General features: G+C 42.7%; 1 protein-coding gene across 1 annotated transcript; it reads right to left on the reverse strand.

The window, feature by feature from the left end:
• Positions 1-1,928: 1,928 nt before the first annotated feature.
• LOC115131487 (solute carrier family 66 member 2) lies at positions 1,929-26,876 on the reverse strand. The gene is given in 6 exon segments (XM_029663251.2): positions 1,929-4,687; positions 17,928-18,061; positions 18,063-18,145; positions 23,478-23,528; positions 25,409-25,542; positions 25,833-26,876. Coding segments are annotated over 6 exon segments (816 nt in total). The 5' UTR covers positions 26,036-26,876; the 3' UTR covers positions 1,929-4,476.
• Between the last annotated feature and the right edge of the window lie 167 nt (positions 26,877-27,043).

The raw sequence follows: 27,043 nt of genomic DNA on the forward strand, positions 1-27,043 counted from the left end.
TGGAAACAATGCTGCATGGGATTTCTGTTAATGTGACTCCATGCAGCCAATGGCAATGTCGCTTCAGGTAGAATGCCAGGAGCCGCTCGTGGATTTTACAGCTCTCAGTTCCACCTCTTGACACTGCTATGCGGAATGTCGGCTAAAGCGGATCTGATTGAATAGAGACGCAAGTGAAAATGACTAAATTCAGAAGGATTTTTATAACCTCAAAGTTTAAAAATGTCCTGCATTGAAAGTTCTCCTGAAACAGGGTGATCAAATTAAGATCAGACATCGGTATGTCTTCACATCTGTGGAGATCTTCACAATTTCTGTAATAATCTGCACAGCATTTTGGCACTGATCACTTGCACCATGTACTTTTAATGTAATCTCAAAATGCAATCCAGGTCATTTGTTTCTGCTATTAGATGAAGCACAGTGAAATAACATTAATATGTTGTATGAATAAATACTACGTATTCCCATGTTAATTTAGCTGCTTTCAACCTTTTAAATGGTTGAAAGCGCAGTCCTATACATTTGGGTGACAACTAAACCAAAAATCAGACATTGTTTTTCCATTGGAATTTAGTTGTGCTTTCAGATGGCGGAAAGCATCGTGATTAAAAAATTGGAAATTCAACTAACTTTTGGCTCTCTTTGAGTGGGTGAATATAGGTCGTAATCCCATTTATCAACAACGCAATCAAATATTACCCAATTATCTACGTTGAAATGACGTAGTGTGCCCAGTGGGTTCTGTACACTAATTGAAATCATCCATCTCCCAAAATAAATGTAATTTAACTTGCACGTTCAATATAATTTATTAGGGCTGTGCAGTATGATGCTGTATTCAGAACCAAGTGGGTAGGTGGTAATTGCCAGTTGTGAAGTCGTAAATACGAGTTGGGTGCATTCACGTTCTGTACTGGGAAATTCCATCATACATAGAGGTCATTAGAAGGCTTGTGATTGTGTTGCTCTTTTTTTTGCCCATAAAAAGTATATCCAGAACTGTTCACTTTCTAAATTAAAAAGGCAGATGAACAGAATACTTTTTGTATCAACAATTTGTATTTTGTTCTTACCATAAACAACTGCTGAAGATGCTGTTATGTTTGTTCTGCAAGTAGGAAAGATGGTGCCATGCTTCCCCTCTGCAAGTGGGAAACTGAGCACATGGATGATAGGAGTGACCCACTAGTAATTACCAGTTGGAGGGGCGTTCAAGTGAAATTTTCCCAGTAGTATGCGAGTATTTACAAAATTACAAGATGTGATCGCAGCATTAGTCCAATCTCATCATAGGAGGAAGAAGCAGTTATTTTGTTCCTCCTAGTTGTTTTCCAAAAGGGAACACTATATACTATACGGTGCACTACGTTTGACCAGGGCCCATAGGAATTTGGTGAAAAGAAGTGCACCATGTAGGGAATAGGGTACCATTTGGAACAGACACCAGTATAATTTCCCCTGGACTAGTTCTGCTGAGGCTGGCCGCCACATTCCTGTTTGTTTAGAATACGCTTTACATAAACCCTTTTGACTAATGTTGGTATTGCGTGGTCACAGTGCTTGTTGTGAAGACACAGCGAAGGTGCATTACCATGTAAGTGTTGTTGATAGCCGTTGAGGCCAAATGCCTGGAGCCCAAACATGGACTGTGGTTGGTGATCCAGTGGTTCCTCTGACAGATGATGCTAACCAGGTCTTCACTGCTGATGGAATAGTGTTATCAGGACAGGTGCTAACAGGCCTGCGTCAGAAATGCTACCCTATATTGCACACTACCTTTCTCCAGGGCTCTAGTCCAAATGAGTGTACCATTTAGGGAATAGGGTGCTATTTCAGATGCACCCTGGGTGTTCTGGTGTAACTTACACCCTTCACACAAACATCACTAGCATAATGAATTTACACAAAGCACAGTAGAATACAAGTTCTCATTTTGGCCTTTAATGACAGCGCCACAGAGCTTTCATGAATACTGGCAACAAGTAACAGCATATCAGACAGAGGTTGATTTAAATAGTCTATTGACGATGAACTGGCAATTCTATAGAAAGAACTGGCCATTCCATGGAAAGAAATGTGGTGATGTACTGTGTAGAAACACAACAAAAGACACAATGTGGTAATAAAAAGGTCATCAAATATAAAAATGGCCAAAAAATGTATAACACAAATGATAACTATAAAAGAAAATTGGGGGTACATAAACTGAGGCTGTGATTCAGTCCAAGACGCCTTACAGAGCAGTGCACTGGACAGCCGACAATGCACTTTTTAAAGTCAATTTCCCCCGAGTTCGCGGAGACAGAATTCATGGTATGGACACTGCGAAAGCCGGTTTAGGTGTAAATTGCCTTTAAAAAGGGGCATTGTCGCCAGTCCAGTCCAGTGTTCGATAACGCAACTTAGTTTTAGGTCAGGATTCAATCTATGTAAAAAAAAAAAAATATTCAAAAAAATCACAAGGATTGGCATTGTTTGATCAGCATCTACATGAACAGAGGAATAGTTTTGCAGTTTTACCCATGAACAACTAAAGCTGAACCACCACCAAAAGAATACAACTTCACATCAGAAACAGTGTGTAATTTTGGCCCGGTTGATGCTACACAACCAGAGTTTACTAGGTGCACAACTTCTTCCTACAATGACAACAACGGTCACCATTTGACATGCGTCACCGTCCTCCTCATCATTGTAAAAAAAGAGCTTGATAAAGGGCAAGTGAACAAGGTTTGTGATTATACAAGCGTTTCAGGATTAGAAAAAGATGGATAGCATAACAAAACAAATATTCCGCATCGCCAGTGATTAAAATAACGTTTCCCAGAGTATCCAGCGTAAAAAAATATATTATGCGTCTGAAATGGCACCCTATTCCCTATAGAGTGCACTACTTGGTCAAAAGTAGTGTAATAAACAGGGAATAGGACGCCATTTTGGACGCAACCAACTACGTTTTAGCAAGCAGTTCACAAGTGAATATAACAGCTGTAGTGCTGGTATCGTCTTGGTTACACCCAGAGAGATTCAACTTACCATGTGGTCAAACACTCCAAGAGGTTGAGTCTGGACATGCCTACTACTTGGCAAGAACAAAACCCTGCACCCACACCAGCCCTCGGCAGGATAAGATTTGTCTCCACCAAAAGCACACATCTAAAACATTTGAAGAAAGCTGAATAAAGAAATATTAATATAAAACTCTAAAGGTCCTATTTAAACAAATAAAATGTTTCTATGGGTGCTTGAGGCTGAGAGGAGCAGGGAAATGAGTTGAGTTGTTCATAGACCAGCAAACAGACGGTCACTAGGTCCTCAGAAGCCTTGTTTATACCTGGAGCTAACATGTAACCTTTGTCCTGATCTTGTCCACATTCTGATTGTGCCCATATTTCCAGAAATATGTCTACACATGGTACATATGTGTCTTTAAATTGTCTACACCTGTCTGAAAATGCGGGCACCATCAGAATGTGGACAGGAGAAAGGATGTTAGAATCAGGTATAAACAGTGCTAAAGACAGGAGCGTTGTACTCGATGTCCTTCCCGATGCGTTGTTGTCGTTTTCATTAACCATAAAAACCACAGAACATAAAAGTCCTTCCAGTTCCCTGGCCTACAAACATGGCTGCTACTCCTTTAAATGAAAACAGTAACATAAACATAATATTTGTTTCACACAATGTCCTACCTCCCCCTCTCCACTGACTCCCTTACTGTCCGTAATACCAGCAACACAGTGGTCCACTGAACCACTGAGTCCTTAAGCTTTACCTCAGAGTCATCTGAAGGACACGTGTTGGGCTCCCAGGAACCAGGCCTCTGGCCCAGATAGCCTTTTTCATTTTTGGTAAAACTGCTGTTGCTTCCAGTTGAATTAATCTTGTGACTTTTCCAACAAGCAGCAGCAGCAGTCGGAGGTCTTCCAACCAGACCAGAAGAGGCCTAAGTGATCAGACAGACCAGACCCGTGGAGAGCTATCTCATTTCCCCCCAAAATAATCATTCTATTGTACATTCAGTAAGGTTTCTGTTAGTTACTCTGATGATCGGTTGTACATTGTGACCACTGGCTGAGTAACCAGCCCTTTGTGAAAGTCTTCTAGGGTTTTTCCATGCAACAATCATCAGATCTATGGACAGGAAAGCTGATCCACACTTCCTCCAGTGTCCGTCCATACACAGTGCATATGACTGGTAATGAAGATTGATGCATGTGCATAAAATTCTGTGTGTATGCTCAGGTATATTCATATATAGGGATATATTCTTAGGAATATACTTGTATTACCATTTGCACAACATACAAATACATACATATTACTGGAGGTCCTATCCGTTTTGAAAAGAAATGTAACAAGTGTCATTCAGCAAAATTCTTCAGGCAAAGTAACTAACTAGTTTGTGTGCTCATGACCGAATGGTAACGATGTGTGTGTGTGTGTGCGTGTGTGTGTGTGTGTTAGGGGGTCTCAGAGTGCCTTGGTGCTGGTTGTGTGTGACACGGTGTGTGAGACGGGTTTCTGCGGGTAGCGGCTGTAGTAGTAGACCTGGAATAGAATGGCAATGTCCACTCCCACCTGCAGCAGACCACAGGTCCAGAACTGGACAGGAGCCTCGGTCAGCAGGAAGTAACCCGTCTTAAAGGTGTCCCCACTCGACCACATCATCACCATTTTTATACTGCAGGGAGAAAGGGAGTAGAAAGAAGAGAGGGGAGATGGGGGGGGGGGGGGATAAACACTTCAATGTTAGCAGAGCTAGAGACAGTGGTTATGCCCAAAATCTGTCTTGCCTACTACTTACTAAAACGACATTCTGTGTACTAAATCATACTACGTACTATGTATTCTGTACTGTTTAGTAGAAATGCATGCAGTAAGCAACAAATCAATATACTAGGCTCACCCATACTAAGAATGCGTCACCTAATGCACAATTGCGTCGTTTCCCGCCATCTGTTCCTTTTGTTACAGCCTGTCCTCTTATCAGCCGATTATCAGCTGTTGTCAAAACACACGTGGGTCTGAAAATATGTTTCTCTTCCTCCATAGAGTGCAGTAAATACTAGATGAAAAGTCTAAACAAGTATGATATTCTGGCATTTAAAAGGATACAACAAATTTCACACTATAAAAAGTTATATTTTTGCATTGCCAAAAAGCCTACTATTTAGAATGCAAGTACAGGTATTTAGGCCGGTGACACACATGAACACTACCTTAAGTCATGATAGAAAAGAGACATTAGGAAATCATGAAACACAATAACAGACCAAATACATCGTTAGAGGTGGGGATACTGACCCACTATTTCCAAAACAAACTATTAAAAGGAAAGAAATGCAATTAATTCAATTTTGCCACAACTCTTCTGGAGTTTAGAACTCCTCTCAGGGAGGTTAATAAAATTCAGACGCACGGTGCAGTGAGTTACATTTACATTTAAGTCATTTAGCAGACGCTCTTATCCAGAGCGACTTACAAATTGGAGTTCACCCGTCTGCTCTCTGCAGCAGATCTTCTCCCTCCTTTCTCCTCTCTCAGGGAGGTTGATAAATTCACACGCGCGGTGAGTTCATCCGCCTGCTCTCTGCAGCCGCTCTTTTCCCTCCTCTCTCTCAGGGAGCTGCTTAGGCCGACTTCTCAGGAAGTCAGAGCAAATAAACAACTATAGTTCTGTTGTTCAGCAGTAGCTTTTAGAACAACTCTGTGGTTAGAATCCGGTGTGCTAGATTAGGGTTGGAGCGAAAACCTACAGGACAGTGGCTCTCGAGGAACAGTTTTGGAGAGCCCTAGTTTAGGCAGTGGCCCCTCTCTGTGTTACTCTGCAGCATTGTGAACTATAATGAGGCAAGTGGGAAGTAACCCACTAACAGTAACAGTAGAAGGGCAGTACAGCAGGAGGTCTCTAGGTATGTTGTCTACTGTACAAAGACCGAGCTTTGAAAGCCCTCTACTTTTTAGATGGAGAAAACAGCATTGCTTATTATAAACGGGTATATGCAAGGTTTCTTGGCATGCTGGGCTCCCAGGATCTCTGCTCCATGTTTCTAAAACATCCAAGTTAGTTTTTATAATGAGAAAAGTCTTGACAGTGTTGGCGATTATGGATAAATCACAACAGACAAACAGTCTCCCCAGCTACTGCTATCCCTCTCCTCCAACCTCCCTCTCGTCTTTGGGACTCTTTGTTTTTCTCCCCAGGCTTTGTACTGAAGCCAAGGACGGAAGGTAAACGCTGACAAAGGAAGGACTGAGGCACAAACAAAGTTAGCAAACCGCATTCAGAAGTGTTTACAATAAACCGCCTACCACAACAACATTCCCACAACAACACTCCCTTCTGAACGAAGAGAGGCATCCTCTATCTGCTGTTCTTCACACTACCTGCCTCGTGTCGTGACATTTTGGAGTAGGGACCCCTGCTCAGAGTGCCAGAGCCAATCCTGACATGTCAGCACTTTCCACTCACGTGTACACAACACAGGTTAGTCAAAGGACAGAATGCTAATCTGAATATAAACACATTTAAAGGGTGAGGGTGGGGGAGATGCCTCATCTAATTGGTGTCAAGGGAAGACCTGTCAAATCATTCACATTTTATTTGTCACATGCGCCGAATACAACAGATGCAGACCTTATTGTGAAATGCTTACTTATAAGCCCTTAACCGACAATGTGGTTCAAGAAATAAAGTAAAGAAAATATTCACTAAATAAAATAAAAGTTTAAAATAAAATAAAAAGTAACACTATAAAATAACAATAACGAGGCTATATACAGGGGGTACCAGTACCTAGCGAATGTGTGGGGGTACAGGTTAGTCGTGGTAATTTGTACATGTATTACAGACTCGGCCAGGGAGAGGTTAAAAATGTCAGTGAAGACACCAGTTGGTCCACGCATGCTCTGAGTTCACATCCTGGTAATCTTTGTGAATGTTGACCTGTTTAAAAAGGTCTTGCTCACATCGGTTACGGAGAGCGTGATCACACAGTCATCCGGAACAGCTGGTGCTCTCACGCATGCTTCAATGTTGCTTGCCTCGAAGCAGGCATAAAATGGCATATAACTCGCCTGCTAGGCTCACGTCACTGGGCAGCTCGTGGCTGACTTTCCCTATGTAGTCCCTGTATAGGGTTTTGTAGGGTTGCGGTGTACGTTGAAAATTCCAAATAATTATTCAGACAACATTTTCTAGGTGTTTCAGGGAATGGGTTTTTGCACTAAGCAAATACACTGATGCCATATGGTATGCAGTAGTAGGCCCAATAAACAAATCCATAATAAATACAACACACATCCTATGAATATTATACTGCATCCGTGACGTTACGACTGGTTCATACCCACACAGTACTGTCAAGTATTGACTACACTGCCAATACCTCTAATATGGTACCACTCTCCCTATGTCATTTGTCTGACCCAGTATCAATGTTATTGGCAAGGCAACATGTTCAATGATCCATACAAGTGAACTGATGAAGATTTGCTGCATTGAGGCTACAAATGGTGGCTTCAAAGTATGAAGACTATTGTCTAGCTGAAGCCACTAGGCAGAGGTAATTGTCTTCAGGCTGATTACAGGGTACAGGTTCACCTCGTCTCAGGCTGTCTGCTAGGTCCAGTTGAAGTTGGAAGTTTACATACACCTTAGCCAAATACATTTAAACTCAGTTTTTCACAATTCCTGTCATTTAATCCTCGTATAAATTTCCTATCTAAGGTCAGTTAGGATCACCACTTTATTTTAAGAATGTGAAATGTCAGAATAATAGTAGAGAGAATGATTTATTTCAGCTTTTAATTCTTTCATCACATTCCCAGTGGGTCAGAAGTTTACATACACTCAATTAGTATTTGGTAGCATTGCCTTTAAATTGTTTAACTTGGGATTAACGTTTCGGGTAGCCTTCCACAAGCTTCCCACAATAGGTTGGGTGATTCCTCCTGATTCCGCCCATTCCTCCTGACAGAGCTGGTGTAACAGAGTCAGGTTTGTAGGCCTCCTGGCTAACCCACGCTTTTTCAGTTCTGCCCACAAATTTTCTATGGGATGGAGGTCATGGCTTTGTGATGGTACCTTGACTTTGTTGTCCTTTGGGATGGTGTTCTTCGGCTTGCAAGCCTCCCCATTTTTACTCCAAACACATTGGTCATTATGGCCAAACAGTTCTATTTTTGTTTCATCAGACCAGAGGGCATTTCTCCATAAAGTACGATCTTTGTCCCCATGTGCAGTTGCAAACCTTAGTCTGGCTTTTTTATGGTGGCTTTGGAGCAGTGGCTTCTTCCTTGCTGAGCGGCCTTTCAGGTTATGTTGATATAGGACTTGTTTTACTGTGGATATAGATACTTTTGTACCTGTTTCCTCCAGCATCTTCACAAGGACCTTTGCTGTTGTTCTGGGATTGATTTGCACTTTTCCCACCAAAGTACGTTCATTTCTAGGAGACAGAACGAGGCTCCTTCCTGAGCGGTATGATGGCTGCGTGGTGTTTGTACAGATGAACGTGGTAGCTTCAGGCATTTGGAAATTGCTCCCAAGGATGAACCAGACTTGTGGGGGTCTACAATTTTTTTCTGTGGTCTTGGCTGATTGTTTTGGAGTTTACCATGATGTTAAGCCAAGAGGCACTGAGTTTGAAGGTAGGCCCTGAAATACAGCCATAGGCACACCTCCAATTGACTGAAATGATGTCAATTAACCTATCAGAATCTTCTAAAGACATGACATCATTTTCTGGAATTTTCCAAGCGGTTTAAAGGCACAGTAAACTTAGTGTATGTAAACTTCTGACCCACTGGAATTTAATTATGAGTGAACTAATCTGTCTGTAAACAATTGTTGGAAAAATTACTTGTGACATGCACAAAGTAGATGTCCTAACCGACTTGCCCAAACTATAGTTTGTTAACAAGAAATGTGTGGAGTGGTTGAAAAACAAGTTTTAATGACTCCAACTTAAGTGTATGTAAACTTCCGACTTCAACTGTAGCACCCACAGGATGAGGGGAGGAAAGAGGAAGGGGTGAGACCTGTCAAACCTTCTATATTATTCATGTCTCCACCTTCACGCCCCTTTACTCATTTCATTTGTACCACTCTTTTTAATAACCTTCCCATGCATCTACTCATACTACCTCCCTCCTTGCATCTTTCTCTCCCTCCATCCTCCCCCTCTCCCTCCAAATCCATCCAAGATAGGAAGCTTGTTAATTCTGGAGAAGATGAGAAACATTTCTTTCTTTCTCTCTGAGTGCTGACGTAGAGTTTGGGCCAGCTCTGTGTGTAATGACGTGAGAGCAGGATTGAGGATTTGATCAGCCCTCCTGAGAACTCGGTCTGTGTCTCCAATGGCCCCCTATGTACTGCACTACTTTTGACCAAGGCCCATCTCTATAGGGAATAGGGTGCCATTTGGGACACAGCCTCAGAGAGAATGCTGGGAGGTCAGGGATGGGGTCAGAACATGCCTGGGAGATGATTCTAAAAGTCCCCAGCCACTTACAGAAGACTAACTGAGAGGTAAAAAAAGCCTGTATGCATCGGTGGTGGTGGAGGATGGAAGACCCTCTGCATTTCATCAGGTAATCAGCAGCTCCACAGCCCAGGTGGGTGGGCAAGTTGTCGTAGACTTGTCTGACAAGGTAGTGATGCAGTGTTGTGAATGCAGAGACAGACTTGTATACTGACTGAATTTAATGGTCAAACAACAGTTAGATGGCAGGCTAAATAAGGCACTCCCTCTGAGCGTGTTATCTGTCCATGGGAAACAGCTCACACAGAGAGGACTTATAAGGACAGTCAGTCAGTAGGCGGTCTGCAGAGCCTGTCTCTCCATGTTCCATTACCTTTATCTCAGGCCAGGGGCCCAGACATCAACGCCAGCACCCCAGGTATCCCCCGGCCTAGCTACCCTCCCCCGCCTCCCACCCCAGTCATTAGTTTGACTGCTCCTGTCGGTTTATGTTCATTGCTGCCCTGCTACACACACAGACGCACGCCCACACACGGCTGGAGACCTGACATCATGCCAGCACACCTAGACCAAAGTGCCATTAATTCTACACACAGAGAGGCTAATAGGGGGGGAAGCCACACACAGAAAGGATAGGAGGGAAGACCACAATAACTAAGTACATCCATCTCCAAAACCACTGGGCAAACCAACCCCACGCAAAATCACCACACCAGGAAATATTCACAATATAATACATCTCATCCAAGGTGACCACAGGGGATAAATTCAGCAGGATTACATAATGTGTGTTTCGTAAGCTCTCAACTTCAAACAGCCCTAGAAATTAAGCCTCAAATTCAAATGAATTGTCTTTGACCCATAGAGCTATGTTTGACAATGTATCTTGTTTTGACCATGGAGCTACATTAGAGAGAGACAGAGAGAGATCTGTTCTTTACTGAGGTTGACTTGACATCCTTGAAGAAAATACGTGATTTGGAGCTGTACTGTAACTATAGAACAGGAGGACTACATTTACATCCACTTTGGAAATCATTTCCCATCAAACCATGACAAGACAGATCAGAATACACTTCCTGTATACAAGCTTCCCCCATCAAACATTAGAGTAAACATCTTGTGTCACCCACAGCCCCCAGTCACACTCCTCTTTGTGTTGTAGTAATGTTCTGTTTGGTAACTGTCTACTAGAGGGGTCTTGTGCCTGGCTCTGACAGGTCAATATAAACAGGAAGTGATGGAAAAGCAAACGCATGCCTTCAGCCTGTCATTAGCAGGCTGATGACATACCCTTGTAAAACTGACTATCTTACCGATCCTTGACTTCGGCGATGTCATTTACAAAATAGCCTCCAACACTCTACACAGCAAACTGGATGCAGTCTATCACAGTGCCATCTGTTTTGTCACCAAAGCCCCATATACCACCCACCACTGTGACCTGTATGCTCTTGTCGGCTGGCCCTCGCAACTTATTCGTCGCCAGACCCACTGGCTCCAGGTCATCTATAAGTCTTTGCTAGGTAAAGCTCCTACTTATCTCAGCACCCACCCGTAGCACGCGCTCCAGCAGGTATCTCTCACTGGTCATTCCCAAAGCCAACACCCCATTTGGCCGCTTTTCCTCCCAGTTCTCTGCTGCCAATGACTGGAACGAATTGCAAAAATTGCTGAAGTTGGAGACTTACTAAATTTAAGCATCAGCCATCTGAGCAGCTTACCGATCGCTGCAGCTGTACATAGTCCATCTGTAAATAGCCCATCCAACTACCTGCCTCATCCCCATATTGTTATGATTAGCTTTTTTGCACACCAGTACTTCTACATCATCATCTGCACATCCATCCCTCCAGTGTTAATGCTAAATTGTAATTACTTCGGTACTATGGCCAATTTATTGCCTTACCTCCTTACTCCATTTGCACACACTGTATATAGATTTTTCTGTGTGTTATTGACTGTACTTTTGTTTATCACATGTGTAACTCTGTGTTGTTTTTGGTTGCACTGCTTTGCTTGGTCTTGGCCAGGTCGCAGTGGTAAATGAGAACTTGTTCTCAACTGGCCTACCTGGTTAAATAAAGGTTAAATAAATCAAATAAAAAATTAGCATCAAGTGTCCCAAATGGCACCCTTTCCCTAATAGGCCCTGATCAAAAGTAATGCACTATAGTGCATTCGGAAAGTATTCAGACCCCTTGACTTATTCCACATTTTGTTACATTACAGCCTTATTCAAAAACGTCAAAAAATGTAATAATCTACACACACAAAGCAAAAACAGGTTTTTAGGAATTTTAGCAAATGTGTTAAAAATAAAAGGAAATATTACATTTACATAAGTATTCAGACCCTTTACTCAGTACTTTGTTGAAGCACATTTGGCAGTGATTACAGCCTTGAGTCTTCTTGGGTATGACGCTACAAGCTTGGCACACCTGTATTTGGGGAGTGTCTCCCAATTTTCTCTGCAGATTCTTTCAAGCTCTGTCACGTTGGATGGGGATCGTTGCTGCACAGCTATTTTCAGTTCTCTCCAGAGATGTAAGATGGGGTTCAAGTCCGGGCTCTGGCTGGGCCACTCAAGGGCATTCAGAGACTTGTCCCGAAGCCACTCCTGCATTGTCTTGGCTGTGCTTAGGGTCGTTGTCCTGTTGGAAGGACTCTAGAGCAGGTTTTCATCAAGGATCTCTCTGTACTTTGCTACATTCATATTTCCCTTGATCCTGACTAGTCTCCCAGTCCCTGCCGCTGAAAAATATCCCCATAGCATGATGCTTCCACCACCATGCTTCACCGTAGAGATGGTGCCAGGTTTCCTCCAGATGTGACGCTTGGCATTCATGCCAAAGAGTTCAATCTTGGTTTCATCAGACCAGATAATCTTGTTTCTCATGGTCTAAGAGTCCTTTAGGTGCCTTTTGGCAAACTCCAAGTGGGCTGTCATGTGCCTTTTACTGAGGAATGGCTTCAGTCTAGCCACTCTACCATAAAGGCCTGATTGGTGGAGTGCTGCAGAGATGGTTGTCTTTCTGGAAGGTTCTTCCATCTCCACAGAGGAATTCTGGAACTCTGTCAGAGCGACCATCGGGTTCTTGGTGACCTCCCTGGCCAAGGCCCTTCTCCCCCGATTGCTGAGTTTGGCTAGGCAGCCAGCTCTAGGAAGAGTCTTGGTGGTTTCAAACTTCTTCCATTTAAGAATGGAGGCTACTGTGTTCTTGGGGACCTTCAATGCTACAGACATTTTTTGGTACCCTTCCCTAGATCTGTGCCTCAACACAATCCTCTCACAGGTGGACTCCAATCAAGTTGTAGAAACATCTCAATGATCAATGGAAACAGGATGCACCTGAGTTCAAATTCGAGTTTCATAGCAAAGGGTCTGAATACTTATGTAAATAAGGTATCTCTGTTTTTCTAAAAAAACTATTTTTGTTTTGTCATCATGGGGTAGTATGCATAGATTGATGAAGATTTTATATTTTATTTAATCCATTTTAGAATAAGTCTGTAACGTAACAAAATGTGGACAAAGTCAAAGGGTCTGAATACTTTCCGAATGCACTGAATATAGGGAATAGGGTGCAATTTGGGATGCAGCTCTGTTGCCATTAACCATCTCTGGACCTGACTGGCATGGCAATGGCATGTTCTGGGGTTTGGCTTAACACATTCATTATTTTATGAAGGCATATTTTTTTATTATGAGTCTTTGATAATCAATATGATAATGAGCTTCTCAATCCTTCTATTTTTAGTCTGTTGCATGATCATTCAGAGACTACTTAGATTGTATTGTGTTGTGTGTGTGTGTGTGTGTGTACAGAAAGTATTCACACCCCTTGACATTTTCCATATTTTGTTTTATTACAGCCTGAATTTAAAATTAATTAAATTGAGATGTTGTGTTACGGGCCTACACACAATACCCCATAGTGTCAAATAAGTGGAATTATGTTTTTGGAAACTTTAACTAATTAATTAAAAATGAAAAGATGAAATGTCTTAAGTCAATAAGTATTTAACCCCTTTGTTATGGCAAGCCTAAATAAGTTCAGAAGTAAAAATGTCCTTAACTTCTTATGGCTGCAGGGGCAGTATTGAGTAGCTTGGATGAAAGGTGCCCAGATGTGCCCAGAGTAAACGGCCTGCTCCTCAGTCCCAGTTGCTAATATGTGCATATTATTATATGCATATTATTAACACTCTGAAGTTTCTAAAACTGTTTGAATGATGTCTGTGAGTATAACAGAACTCATATGGCAGGCAAAACCCGAGAAGAAATCCAAACAGGAAGTGGGAAATCTGAAGTTGGTCGATTTTCAACCCAGCCCCTATTGAATACACAGTGGGATATTGGTTGTTGCACTTCCTAAGGCTTCCACTAGATGTCAACCATCTTTAGAAACTTGTTTGAGGATTCTACTGTGAAGTGGGACCGAATGAGAAGGGAATGAGTAAGGTCTGCCATGAGCTGACCATGCTCTGACCATGCGCGTTCACATGAGAGGGAGCTCTGTTCCATCGCACTTCTGAAGACAATGGAATTCTCCGGTTGGAACATTATTGACGTTCTATGTTAAAAACATCCTAAAGATTGATTCCATACATCGTTTGACATGTTCCTATGGACAGGAACGGATTTTTTAAAACATTTCGTCTGCAACTAGGGAATGCGCTTCATGACTTTAGATTTGTTTACCAAACGTGCTAACAAAAGTAGCTCTTTGGACATAAATGATGGACATTATCGAACTAAATCAAACATTTAATGTGGAACTGGGATTCCTGGGAGTGCATTCTGATGAAGATCAAAGGTAAGGGAATATTGATAATGCTATTTATGAATAATGTTGACTACCCAATATGGCGGATATCTTTTTGGCTGCTTTGTTGTCTGAAAGCTGTACTCAGATTATTGCATGGTTTACTTTTTCCGTAAAGTTTTTAAAAAATCTGACACAGCGGTTGAATTAAGGAGAAGTGTATCTATATTTCCATGTCTAACAATTGTATTTTCATCGACATTTATAATGAGTATTTCTGTAAAATGATGTGGCTCTCTGCAATATCACCTCATGTTTTTGAAACTAGTGAACGTAACGAGCCAATGTATACTGAGATTTTTTTATATAAATATGCACTTTATTGAACAAAATATATATGCATTGTGTAACATGAAGTCCTATGAGTGTCATCTGATGAAGATCATCAAAGGTTAGTGATTAATTTGATCTCTATTTGTGCTTTTTGTGACTCCTCTCTTTGGCTGGAAAAATGGCTGAATTTTTCTGTGACTTGGTGGTGACCTAACAATCGTTTGTTGTGCTTTCGCTGTAAAGCCTATTTGAAATCGGACACTTTGGTGGGATTAACAACAAGATTACCTTTAAAATGGTATGAGATACATGTATGTTTGAGGAATTTTAATTATAAGATTTCTGTTGTTTAAATTTGGCGCTCTGCACTTTCACTGGTTGTTGTCATATCGATCCCGGTAACGGGATTGCAGCCTAATAGGTTTTTAACAAGTTACATAATAAGTTGCATGGACTGTCCCCAATAAGTGTTTAACATCATTTTTACTACTACTTTATATCTGTACCCCACACATACAATAATCTGTAAGATCCCGCATTCGAAGTGAATTTCAAAACAGACTCAACCAAATACCAGGGAGGTTTTCCAATGTTTCGCAAAGAAGGGCACCTACTGGTAGATGGTTAAAAAATATCCCTTTGAGCATGGTGAAGTTATTAATTACACTTTGGATGGTGTATTAATAAACTCAGTCACCACAAAGACGCAGGCGTCCCTCCTAACTCAGTTGCCAGAGAGGAAGGAAACAGCTCAGGGATTTCACCATGAGGCCAACGGTGACTTTAAAACATTGTAGTTCCTCCACAATATTAACCTAAATGACAGAGTGGAAAGCGGTGGTGTAAAGTAGAGTAATACTTTAGAGTACTACTTAAGTGTTTTTTTGGGGGTATCTGTACTTTACTTGACTATTTATATTCAGGTGTGTAAAGCTCTTCGAGACATACCCAAAAAGACACAGCTGTAATCCCTACCAAAGGTGATTCTAACATCTATTGACTCAGGGGCGTGAGCTCTAATGCAAATGTGACTTCATTTTCAATACATTTGGAAAAATGTCAAAACACATGTTTTCACTTTGTCATTATGGGGGTTGTGTGTAGAAGGGTGAGAAAGAAAATATATGTAACACATTTTCAATTCAGGCTGTAACACAAAATGTCGAACAAGTAAAGGGAAGTGAACCGTTTCTGAAGGCACTGTGTGTGTGTGTGTGTGTACACGCGTGTGTGGTTTGCTCATGACTCGGTCACAACTGCGTGACTAATAGTAGGAACTCGGAACACTACTGAAGATCCTCAATTAAAACTCCATGACGATGACAACAACGGCACTAAATGGGTATAATATAATCATCATCAGAATAACAGCATTAGAATGGAGTGTTAACAATGAAGCGTCATGTTCTATATACATTTAATTGTCTGTGCGAATCCTGCCTAAGGATTTAATCGCTAGTGAGAACGCAGTAAAAAGCCAAGAAGTTAAATTAAAAGACAATCTAAGGAGGCATCCTGTTCAAAATAAGGTCTCAGTTTAAATAATACACTATATATATATTCACAAAGATATGTGGGCACCCCTTCATCAAATTAGTCGATTTGTCAATTTCAGCCACACCCGTTGCTGACAGGTGTATAAAATTGAGCACGCAGCCATGCAATCTCTACAGACAAACATTGTGAGTAGAATGGCCTTACTGAAGAGCTCAGTGACTTTCAACGTGGCACTGTCATAGGATGCCACTTTTCCAACAAGTCAATTAATCAAATTGACTAAGAGCTGCCCTAGAGCTGCCCTGGTCAACTGTAAGTGCTGTTATCACGAACTGGAAATGTCTAGGAGCAACAAGGGCTCAGCCGCGAAGTGGTAGGCCACACAAGCTCACAGAATGGGACCGCCGAGTGCTGAAGCATGTAAAAATCTTCTGTCCTTGTTTGCAACACTCACTACCGAGCTCCAAACTGCCTCTGGAAGCAATGTCAGCACAACAACTGTTCGTTGGGAGCTTTATGAAATGGTTTTCCATGGCTGAGCAGCCACACAAGCCTAAGATCACCATGCGCAATGCCAAGCGTCGACTGAAGTGGTGTAAAGCTCGCTGCTATTGGACTCTGGAGCAGTGGAAACAGGTTCTCCGGAGTGATGAATCACACTTCACCATCTGGTAGTCCGACGGACGAATCTGGGTTTGGCGGATGCCAGGAGAATACTACCTGACCAAATGCATAGTGCCAACTGTAAAGTTAGGCAGGGGAGGAATAATGGTCTGGGGATGTTTTTCATGGTCCGGGCTAGGCCCCTTAGTTCCAGTGAAGGGAAATTGTAACGCTACTGCATACAATGACATCCTAGACGATTCTGTGCTTCCAACTTTGTGGCAACCGTTTGGGGAAGGCCTTTTCCTGTTTCAGCATGACAATATGCCCCTGTGCACAAAGCGAGGAACATACAGAAATGGTTTGTCGAGATCTTTGTGGAAGAACTTGACTGGCCTGCACAGAGCCCTGACCTCAACCCCACTGAACGCTTTTGGGATGAAAAGAGAACACCGACTGCGAGCCAGGCCTAATCGCCCAACACCAGTGCCCAACCTCACTAATGTTCGTGGATGAATGGAATCAAGCGCCGCAGCAATGTTCCAACATCTAGTGGAAAGCCTTCCCAGAAGGGTGGAGGCTGTTATAGCAGCAATGTTCCAACATCTAGTGGAAAGCCTTCCCAGAAGAGTGGAGGCTGTTATAGCAGCAATGTTCCAACATCTAGTGGAAAGCCTTCCCAGAAGAGTGGAGGCTGTTATAGCAGCAATGTTCCAACATCTAGTGGAAAGCCTTCTCAGAAGAGTGGAGGCTGTTATAGCAGCAATGTTCCAACATCTAGTGGAAAGCCTTCCCAGAAGAGTGGAGGCTGTTATAGCAGCAAAGGGGGGAACCAACTCCATATTAATGCCCATGATTTTGGAATGAGTTGATCGACGAACATGTGTCCACATAGTTTTGGTCATGTAGTGTATAAACTAAAGAACATGTTCACTTCTAGTAGAAAATCCTTTCACTGAATGAACTTAAGTCAGTACCAGTTAGGCGTCTGAATTACATACCCAAGTATTTAAGTGTTCCATAAATTAGAATGAATTTATACACAGGTGTGCAAATGAAAAAAAACAGTTTGAAGTCATAGGTCTCATAATAAACCACTGAAGGTCAGCAGCTGGGCTATGAGTAGTATGGAAGCAAGAGATGGGATGAACGACAGCGAATGTCAAGTGAGAGAAAGGGGAGACAATTGAATGGCCACCGTGGTGACTTCAGTGTGTATGTGTGACGCCCTCACCTCATCCCCTCAGTACTCTTGTTCTGGTAGTTACAGTAGAGCTGCGGCGTACCCAGCATGGCCTCCGTGAAGACAGCCAGGAAGCCCAGGCTCTCTACGAACACAGACGAGTCCAGCAGCAGGTAGGTGACGTGAGGCCGCCAGCAGGGTGAACGCCACCACACACTGCAGGTAGTCCACGAAACGACTCCACGACCAGAAGTGGCTCCAGTCAAAGTCTGAGGCAGACAGACATGCGGAGAGAAAGTAAGACACAATACTAACACCGACAGACTGACGGTTCTTACCTTTTCGAGGTCGATCTTTCTCCATCATGATACGTTGGCTCGAGAAGGCTGCAATGAAAAGCATTGCATGTGACGTGAAACAAGGAGGCATAGCTGCATGGAAAATTAATTTGGAAAATGCAGAATGATTTACTCTAATGCTCCTGCCTCACTGACTTCCCAAATGTTTCCTAAAATGTTGAATGTTTTTTTCATCAGGGAAATAAACAAAAACAAGTGCAGTAGGAGCCAAATGAAATCATGACAACTACAGGCCTGCAATACAATCTCTAGTGATCTGACAACATCTCAGCTAGGAGACTGGCACCTCCACAATACATTGTGCTGCTACTGCCTGTCATCTCTAACCTATAGGAGTAGCTAAGACAACCGTAACGCGATCAGTGTATGAATAAGAAGGTTAGTGATGAGGATGCCTCCTTCTTTGGCATGTTGACGATTATGTTACGTTAAACTGTCAAAATGTTAGTCTTATAGATTAATTCCCTTTCCCTGTGGTAAATCAATGAAGTCACCACTGAGCTGCACGTAATGCGTTTTAAAACTTCACTGAGACAACAATACACGGAGCCTGACCCCGCTCTAAATGACGTTAGGGGAGAGAAGAAGAAATGGAGGAAATTAAATCACCACTGAAAGGAGGGGGAGAAGAGGTGGAGGGGAAACACACTGTGCAGCATCTTCAATAGGATTTTACACAAACCTCTACGTTGTACAGGGTCACGTTGAAATGAGATTCTACTCATCTAAAAAGACACATTGGAACATCAAGCTCCTCTGATGAGGCCTGTGGAACAGAGTATGGGACGAGAGCGTCAGAAGGATTATGGAGAAGAACCGTTTCAGGAGCTACTGGTGAACCTCGCGACTCAAACACACAAACTGAATCAAATAAAAAGAGGGCGCAAACTCATACATCTCATCTAGAATAACATGGTTGGTTTGGTTTCCTAGCATTCTCCATAATCACATTTCCTTTTGAGAAACCACAAGAAGAGGTTTAACACATTACCTGACGTGTCCAGCTGACTTACTGAGATTGAATTCTGAAGTGCATTCTAAATTACAATGGAATGTATTTGACTGAAATATTGATGTTCACCGGATCTGAGATTTAGATGGCATTTCTAATACGCATGGCAGACGGGTGTATGTGTGTATGTGAGAGTATGTGTGGAAGTCAGAGTGTGCAAGATGTATTATCATGTCTACGGTCTGCAGCTAAATCACGGAGTGGGGTGAGTCCGTCTTGCCCTCACTGATAACAGCAATGCCTTGAGGGGGGTGAGGATATCTCAAAGAGGCGCACACACACACACGGCTTATTGTAATGGTAGAAGAGTGTTGTTACAGGGTGTTTACAGCAGCACCTTTACATGCCTCGCCACCTCTGTGCCATTCATCTACTCTGGGGCGCTCTCGTTCCATCGCTTCCCTCGTCCCCTCTCCTAGTTCATCTCTCTGTTAAATCTGACATGGGGCCACTGTGTGTGTGTGTGTGTGAGTGAGTGAGTGTGTGTGAGAGAGAGAGAGAGCTGGAATCATGTCATATTGCTTTGCATGTGTTGGTCTCCTCAGAACATTAGTTTAGAAGCTGTCATTTAGCCTGTCAGGTCTACACTTCCCACAGTTACATGTTGTCATTCATAGTCCATAATCATGCAGGGAAAACAAAAGACACCTAAAATAAAAAATGGTCCAGAAAAAATAACCTGCTTTTTGGGGCTAAATTCAAAGCTAGAAATGTGAGTGGGAGGTGATTCATTGGAACCGGTCAGATTCACGCCATACAGGAGAGACTGTGATGACTAATAAGCATCGAAAGAAGAATATAGACTATTCCCAATGCCCAGTGTTCCCCTGTCCTCCCTGATTGTCCCTTTAACAGTACACAGGCCTAACAACCAACCCCCCTCACATATCTGGTACTGCTAAATACTGCTCCACGTTCTTTGTTTGAACTCACAGGGAGGGAGCTTTAACGCACCTGCACTCCGTGGTTATTTCTCCAGAGTGATTGGGAACCTGCTGTCATAATGGATCCAGGATGAGGTGCCATAGAGAGAAGGAAGCCAGGGAGGGAAGCCAGCTCTGAACATCACAGAACATTAAACTGTTCGGTACAAGCACAGGACACACACACACACAACAGTCTCAGGAATATACAGAAATCTACTGGTTCAACAGGTCCGTGTGACAGTCCGATGATAACGTGTCAGAATACGGTTGTTTCGTCTGTCTCACTTTCACACTCATGTTTACAACTTCAGTGGAAGCAGGTGAAATTATTTTTGAAATAATCCATTGTAACCAACCTCATCAAAGCCTGAAACCCCAACAAAGATAAGGAGACGTCAGAACTATTTGTTACTCCCAAACTACATTTAGACAAACTGCCCTTTAGGGAGTTCGCCAAAGAGTCGTTTGTTGATGAATTCCTTCTTTTACATCCCATACATACACTTTCCTTCCCTGTTTAATTTCTTTACCTCCAGCTGTACTCTTTCATCCTTCCAACAATAGTGGATTACAACATGCCTCTCCTTCTGATCCCCTCCTGGATGAATCAGTAGAGGAACAGACCCATGTCTATGCAACAGACAGACGAGCAACAGACACATACACTACATGGCCAAAAGTGTTTGTCGAACATCTCATTCCAAAATCATGGGAATTAATATGGAGCTGGTTCCCCCTTTGCTGCTATAACAGCCTCCACTCTTCTGGGAAGGCTTCCCACTAGATGTTGGAACATTGCTGCGGGGACTTGCTTCCATTGAGCCACAAGAGCATTAGTGAGGCCGGGTACTGATACTGGGCGATTAGGCCTGGCTCGCAGTCGGCGTTCCAATTCATTCCAAAGGTGTTCAACGGGGTTGAGGTCGGGGTTCTGTGCAGGCCAGTCAAGTTCTTTCACACCAATCTCAACAAACCATTTCTGTATGAACCTCGCTTTGCGCACAGGGACATATTGTCATGCTGAAACAGGGAAGGGCCTTCTCCAAACTGTTGCATTCGAGGTTCCCGTTCGGTGAGCTTGTGTGGCCTACCACTTCTCTGCTGAGTCGTTGTTGCTCCTAGATGTTTCCACTTCACCATAACAGCACTTACAGATGACCAAGGGCAGCTCTAGTAGGGCAGACTTCTGACTGACTTGATGGAAAGATGGCATCCTATGACGGTGCCACGTTGAAAAAGTTACTGAGCTCTTCAGTAAGGTCATTCTACTGCCAATGTTTGTCTATGTAGACTGCATGGCTGTGTGCTTGACTTTATACACCTGTCAGCAACGGGTGTGGCTGAAATAGCCAAATCAACTCATTTGAAGGGGTGTCCACATACACTATATATATATAAAAGTATGGCTATGGAACAGGCAGGGGCAAATAGTGAGGCTGAGGGAGACGGAGCTAGGGAGGAGAGGAATAGGGTCTGGGAGACAAAGAACCAGAGAGCCAGGGAGGCAGAGCTCCAGATCCAGACCTGTGCTGCCCAAAGCTAGGAAGAGGCTAAGGAGAACACACCCTGGCTCTGGTTCCAGCTCGAATGCCAAGAAACATTACAACTGAACTCTGGTTCCGCTGCCAAGTACCAACTGTTTCATGTACAGGCCAGAACAGTGAACGTACATGTGGGACACAAAATGCCAGCTTTTGATGAGGTAAGTTGAAGACAGAATTAAGCTTTTTCTACTGTGATGAGAAGAAAGCCAGCTTACCATACCACTGGAGTTGTGCTGTAGAACATCACGCTGGGTGGAAACAATTTGATAAGTTGTAAGAAGTTGGCAGCAACTCCACCAGTCAACTCCCAGTTCCCAATGACACAAACACACAACACTCAATTCCAAACACAGCGGCTGAATAAAAGGGTGGCAAAAAAAAAAAAATCACTTTGATTGCTGAAATGAACATCTTCAACAGTCTGTGCCTTTCTCTACAACTAGAATTGGATTCTACAATGCACAATCAAATTAAACAAACAGATTTTGATGGGCATTTTGGAATTATGTTACTCAGAATGAAGCATGGATTTTTAAGAGAGAAGACGATTGAACCCAATAAAGTGTGTGATGGACGGCAGTTCTGAGAAGGTAAACTACATCACTGCCAGTGAGGACTCTGGACAATATACAACACAGAGCATTAGAGGTACTGTAGGCCTTTGTTATTTCCCAGCACCACCTACTGTCCACACGGAGGAGAGCAACTCCTTCACATCTACAAAGCAGCAGTGTTAACCAGAACTAACCACAGCATTGAGATCCATTGTTAGTAAATGCATACTTATAATGGGCATCACACGCGATTCACAAAAACAAAGTTCTCAGCACAATGAAACAGGTACAATTGATTGCTGGTCATCAGCCTCTGTCAACTGGCTGGGTGAGGGGCTCCGTACAGTAACAAGAAGAGGGAGTTGAAACAAAAGGGAAAAGATAGAGGTTGAAAAGCCAGGACAGAGTTAGGAAGACTACAGTCTCACACACTGTCACATCTGTGAGGTGTCTGTGCATCTTTAGCAAGCTGGTGTGAATCCAAGCCATCATCGTTGTTTTACCAGTTAGGACCACAGAGCAGTGCACATTAGATTTCACGTGCAGCATTTAATAGAATTGTTGCTGTAGCGCTAACAAAATAACACTGAGCATAGTTCATTTCAAACCAAAAAAAAACATAGCCGAGCGATAAGTCTATCAAGGTCAATAACATAGCAAGTAAATCGCAACAAATCAAAAGTCTTAATGCAAAGGTTAATCAATAGATAAGAGTCTAGAATACATGCACTTTCATTTTCTGAGTAAGAATCTGATAGTCATCACAATCAGACAACTCAAAGAACTGAAGCAAAATTAAATATCCATGCACAATCACTGCAATACAGTAGATGCATGCTACAGTAAACTAATATCAGTAGATAAAGAAAAAAAAGCCTTTTACAAACTGAAACAATTCAAGCTATTGACTATAGCTAAGACGCATTGTGAACTTCCATGCGAACACTATAACAACTATACTGGTTCTTTAGGAATCACAAATGGAGATGTAACGAGGAAGGATCACATGCGATGCAGGAGGATCCATGCCAGGTTAAGGCATGCCAGGTTAAGGCATGCCAGGTTAAGGCATGATGATGCTGATGAGTTAGTGGCAGTTAGCACTGTGAATGGAGCAATACGAGAGGGAGAGCCACACAAGACCATGCGGTAAGGAAAGAGAGAGATGAAGGGAGGAAGGCAGAGAGCGAGAGAGACAGTACCTACCCAGAAAGAACTTCTTAGGGACTTTGATCTCCTCGTCCTTACTGTCTGTTGCTACAGACACAAAATAAGAAGAGGGAACAGAGAAAGAGAGCTTGGTTTCTCTTGTGCTACAGACCAGAACTGACCCACAGTTTGAAGTCAAAAGAAGTTTATTTTTGACATAAGGTTAGTGATTTCAAATGGACAACCCAATAACTACCCTGTGGGAATTAACATAGTTGAAACCTCAACGTTTGTTTTAAGTTAGAGTTGAAACATCAACGTTTGGGTCGGACAGAGTTGAAACCTAAACTGTTGTACAGAGTAGAGACCTCAACGTTTGGCCAGAGTTGAAACTTCAACGTTTGCTTTAGGTCAGACAGGGTTGAAATCTCAACGCTTGACTAATCATAAACAGCCTGTTTTCTCAAATCATCCGACCCGCCTACCTTGATCCTGTCAATTTGATTGGCTACCAAACTCTAAATTGAGGCCACATGATGGCAGCACTGAGCATTCAATGTTCTAGTATTCTGTTGGCAAGGAAACTGGGTGTCGGTCAGTCAATCAACAGGCTGAGGAAGGGAGTTATGAACCAGATTCAGCAGCCAGCCCACTCTAGTTCCGTTAACAGATTATCAACATCCTGTTATGACTGCAATGGGAATATTTAGGATGAATAAAGTTCATGTTTAGCATGCTACATGTTTCACTTTGTTTAATACACGTGATTCTGCCAGTGTTCTGTTTGTGCAAGGTGTGGGTTGAATTAGAGATTAATAATCTCTTTTACAAGAGAGACCTGGCCAAAATAGCAGCACACAAAGTTGCAGACACATTGATAACTTAAAACACAAAGCACTAGAGTTTATATACATACATTTACACATTGACCACAACTAGTGGTCAAAACACTTTAATTTCCCATCAGTGTGAATGTTATGGATTGTTCTCATATCTGTTGATCGTGTTTGACGCCAGACTGGAGGCGCAAGGACCGAGGACACACTGATTATTACTGTATTCTGTGACACTGTGTGATTATGTAGGCGCTGACAAAGTCACTGGCTCTATGTTTTCCTACAAGCCTCTCGGGCTGGTGATTACAGAACATGTGGTCAGTGCTGTCTGATAAGTATATTAATAAGGGCAGTTAGCCATTCTCTCTGCTCCTGTGTGGGATATTGTTCTCCTTTTTGCAGACTCTTTTATTCGCATGGAAATTACAAAGACAAACTAGAGTTGTACAGTACAGGGCCACATTCAGTAGGCAAATGTTGCAGATACAAATTTTTTACTTATTTAACCTTTATTTAACTAGGCAAGTAAGTTAATAACAAATTCTTATTTACAATGACAGCCTACCCCGGCCAAACCCGGACGACGCCCTATGGGTCACCCAATCACGGCCGGTTGTGATACAGCCTGGAATCGAACCAGGGTCTGTAGTGAGGCCTCTTCCACTGAGATGCAGTGCCTTAGACCGCTGTGCCACTCAGAAGCTCATAAATGTCATGAAGAGCCAACATGATTCATTATTCTACATGTCAGAGAGGCATGTTTGATCGACATAACCCATTTCTATCTGACCGTTCCACAACATTATGCCCTGCTGAATGAACCCCATAGCACTGGGTTGGTGTAGATTGTCAAACAATGATTTGGAGATTTGTGCACCACCTTGAGGTTAGCTGGGTGTGTATCTCTGTGAGTGGGTGTGCAGTCAGATTTGAGTTGTGTGTTTAAGCTGTAAAGTAGATCATGAAGATGAAGGAGTTCCTTTGTGAGGAAGGACAATTGGGCAACTAAGGAATGTGTAACACACACACACTCCAGAGGTTGGTGATACAACCAAGCACTATCAGTAGTTCACACCATGATGTGAACAAGAGGTTATAAACTGATTATAAAGCTATAAAGAGTAGGGACAGGCCAGGGAGGAGGATACCGACCTGTGAATGAACGTCGCTTAGTCTGGAGTTCGGTGGCTACGCGGACGTTGGTACACAGGTTGAGCATGATCAACATGGTGGCTATCATGACAATGCTCTGCCACAGGAGTGGCGTCTCAAAGTAGCGCCCAAACCTGGAAAGAGGAGACAGGGAGTAGTCAGGGCACAGGCTCCAGGGTGGCAATACTATTCTGCATGGAGACAATAGGCTTCTGTTGGAACCAAACAAAAACGGTGCTATGCAAACCAATACAAGGATTCCCGTGAGAGGCAGTATCATTTTCAAACACTGTAAAATCTGAAGGGCCAAATAGTTTAAGTCTGTCTGTTCTTCAAATGCACTTAGGCTACAGCCTTCACATGCATCAATGCACATTTGAATAACCTGAAACCTCAAGATTACTGCACCTATGGCAAAACTTACCTGAACAGTATACGTAGAATGTTGGCCACCAGTAGGACGAGGCAGACATAGGTGGAGAATCCCTCTGCATTCTGTGTCCGTCTGATGTCCCTGTACTGGGGGATGTAAGGCACCACTCCACCAAACACCATAGCCCCCGCAGCGATCCATGTCACCAGTTGGTTCAGGACATACATGAGCTGCTCAAACATCTCATCTTCCATGTTCTCTATCGGTTATCTAGTCTACCAGGGCACACAGCAAATCATGGGAAGTCCCAAAGGGGCTGCGCAAAGTTCTAGTGAGCTGCACTTGCCTTTCAATAATGTGGTGCAGCCTAGTCAGAGAATGTGAATAGACCAGTGCCTTCGTATGCTTATTGACAGTCAACTATTGGATCAATAACCAATGAAGGGGACAGAATTATGTGTTCCTGCCATAGAAAAAAAGTTCCTTCTTTCAAACCGGATGTAAAGCAGAAATAACTATGTCCATCAATGATGTTCTATTGAACTGTTTACAGTAGACTCCAGAGGTTCTACCTTAGCAGAAATCCCGAGTTGCGGCGCCTCTGTTTCATACTACTGTAACTATATGAGATGTACAATGTAACAAGTTGAATGTTAGGCTACAATTGAGAACATCAACAGTCCGCCAGATAAATCTAGCTCGTCGGTCGACCAATCAAATTAATGCAATATTATTCAATAACAGTTTCAATTGACTGAATTTTTCGCGATTTGTAAAGAAAACTAAAATAGTCAACCCTCGACATTTGCTTTCCAGTTGTCCCCAGTCTAATCGAAGCGACTCAAATCCCCAGTCTTCCGGATGGGTTTGTAGTTACAACTGGACAGCAGCATAAATCTGTGCGTCACATGATTGTCATTTACAAAACAAATCCCGTTTGTCTGAAAAATATAATTCCAGCAAAAATCGAAAGATCGTGAATTTACCGGAAAGTGCAAAAAAAGCCTACGTCCACTGCTCTCTCCCCGCCACACAAACAGAAAGCTAGAGCAGCACTTCCTTCTACGTCAAAATCGTCGCTCCCTGCTTTGGCAACATCTGAGTTTGGCTGCATGGTCCTAGACAGAATCAGGTTTAAAGGGGTCATCAACCACTTAGTGTATTTATGTATATCCTATTGTACTTGTTCTATTTTGAGACATTGAACAAAGGCCTATATATGTGTTTTTGTATTTTTATTTTCTTCCATCATTATCATGAAG

The sequence above is a fragment of the Oncorhynchus nerka genome, linkage group LG7 (assembly GCF_034236695.1).
Source record: "Oncorhynchus nerka isolate Pitt River linkage group LG7, Oner_Uvic_2.0, whole genome shotgun sequence".
NCBI classification, from domain to species: Eukaryota; Metazoa; Chordata; class Actinopteri; order Salmoniformes; family Salmonidae; genus Oncorhynchus; species Oncorhynchus nerka.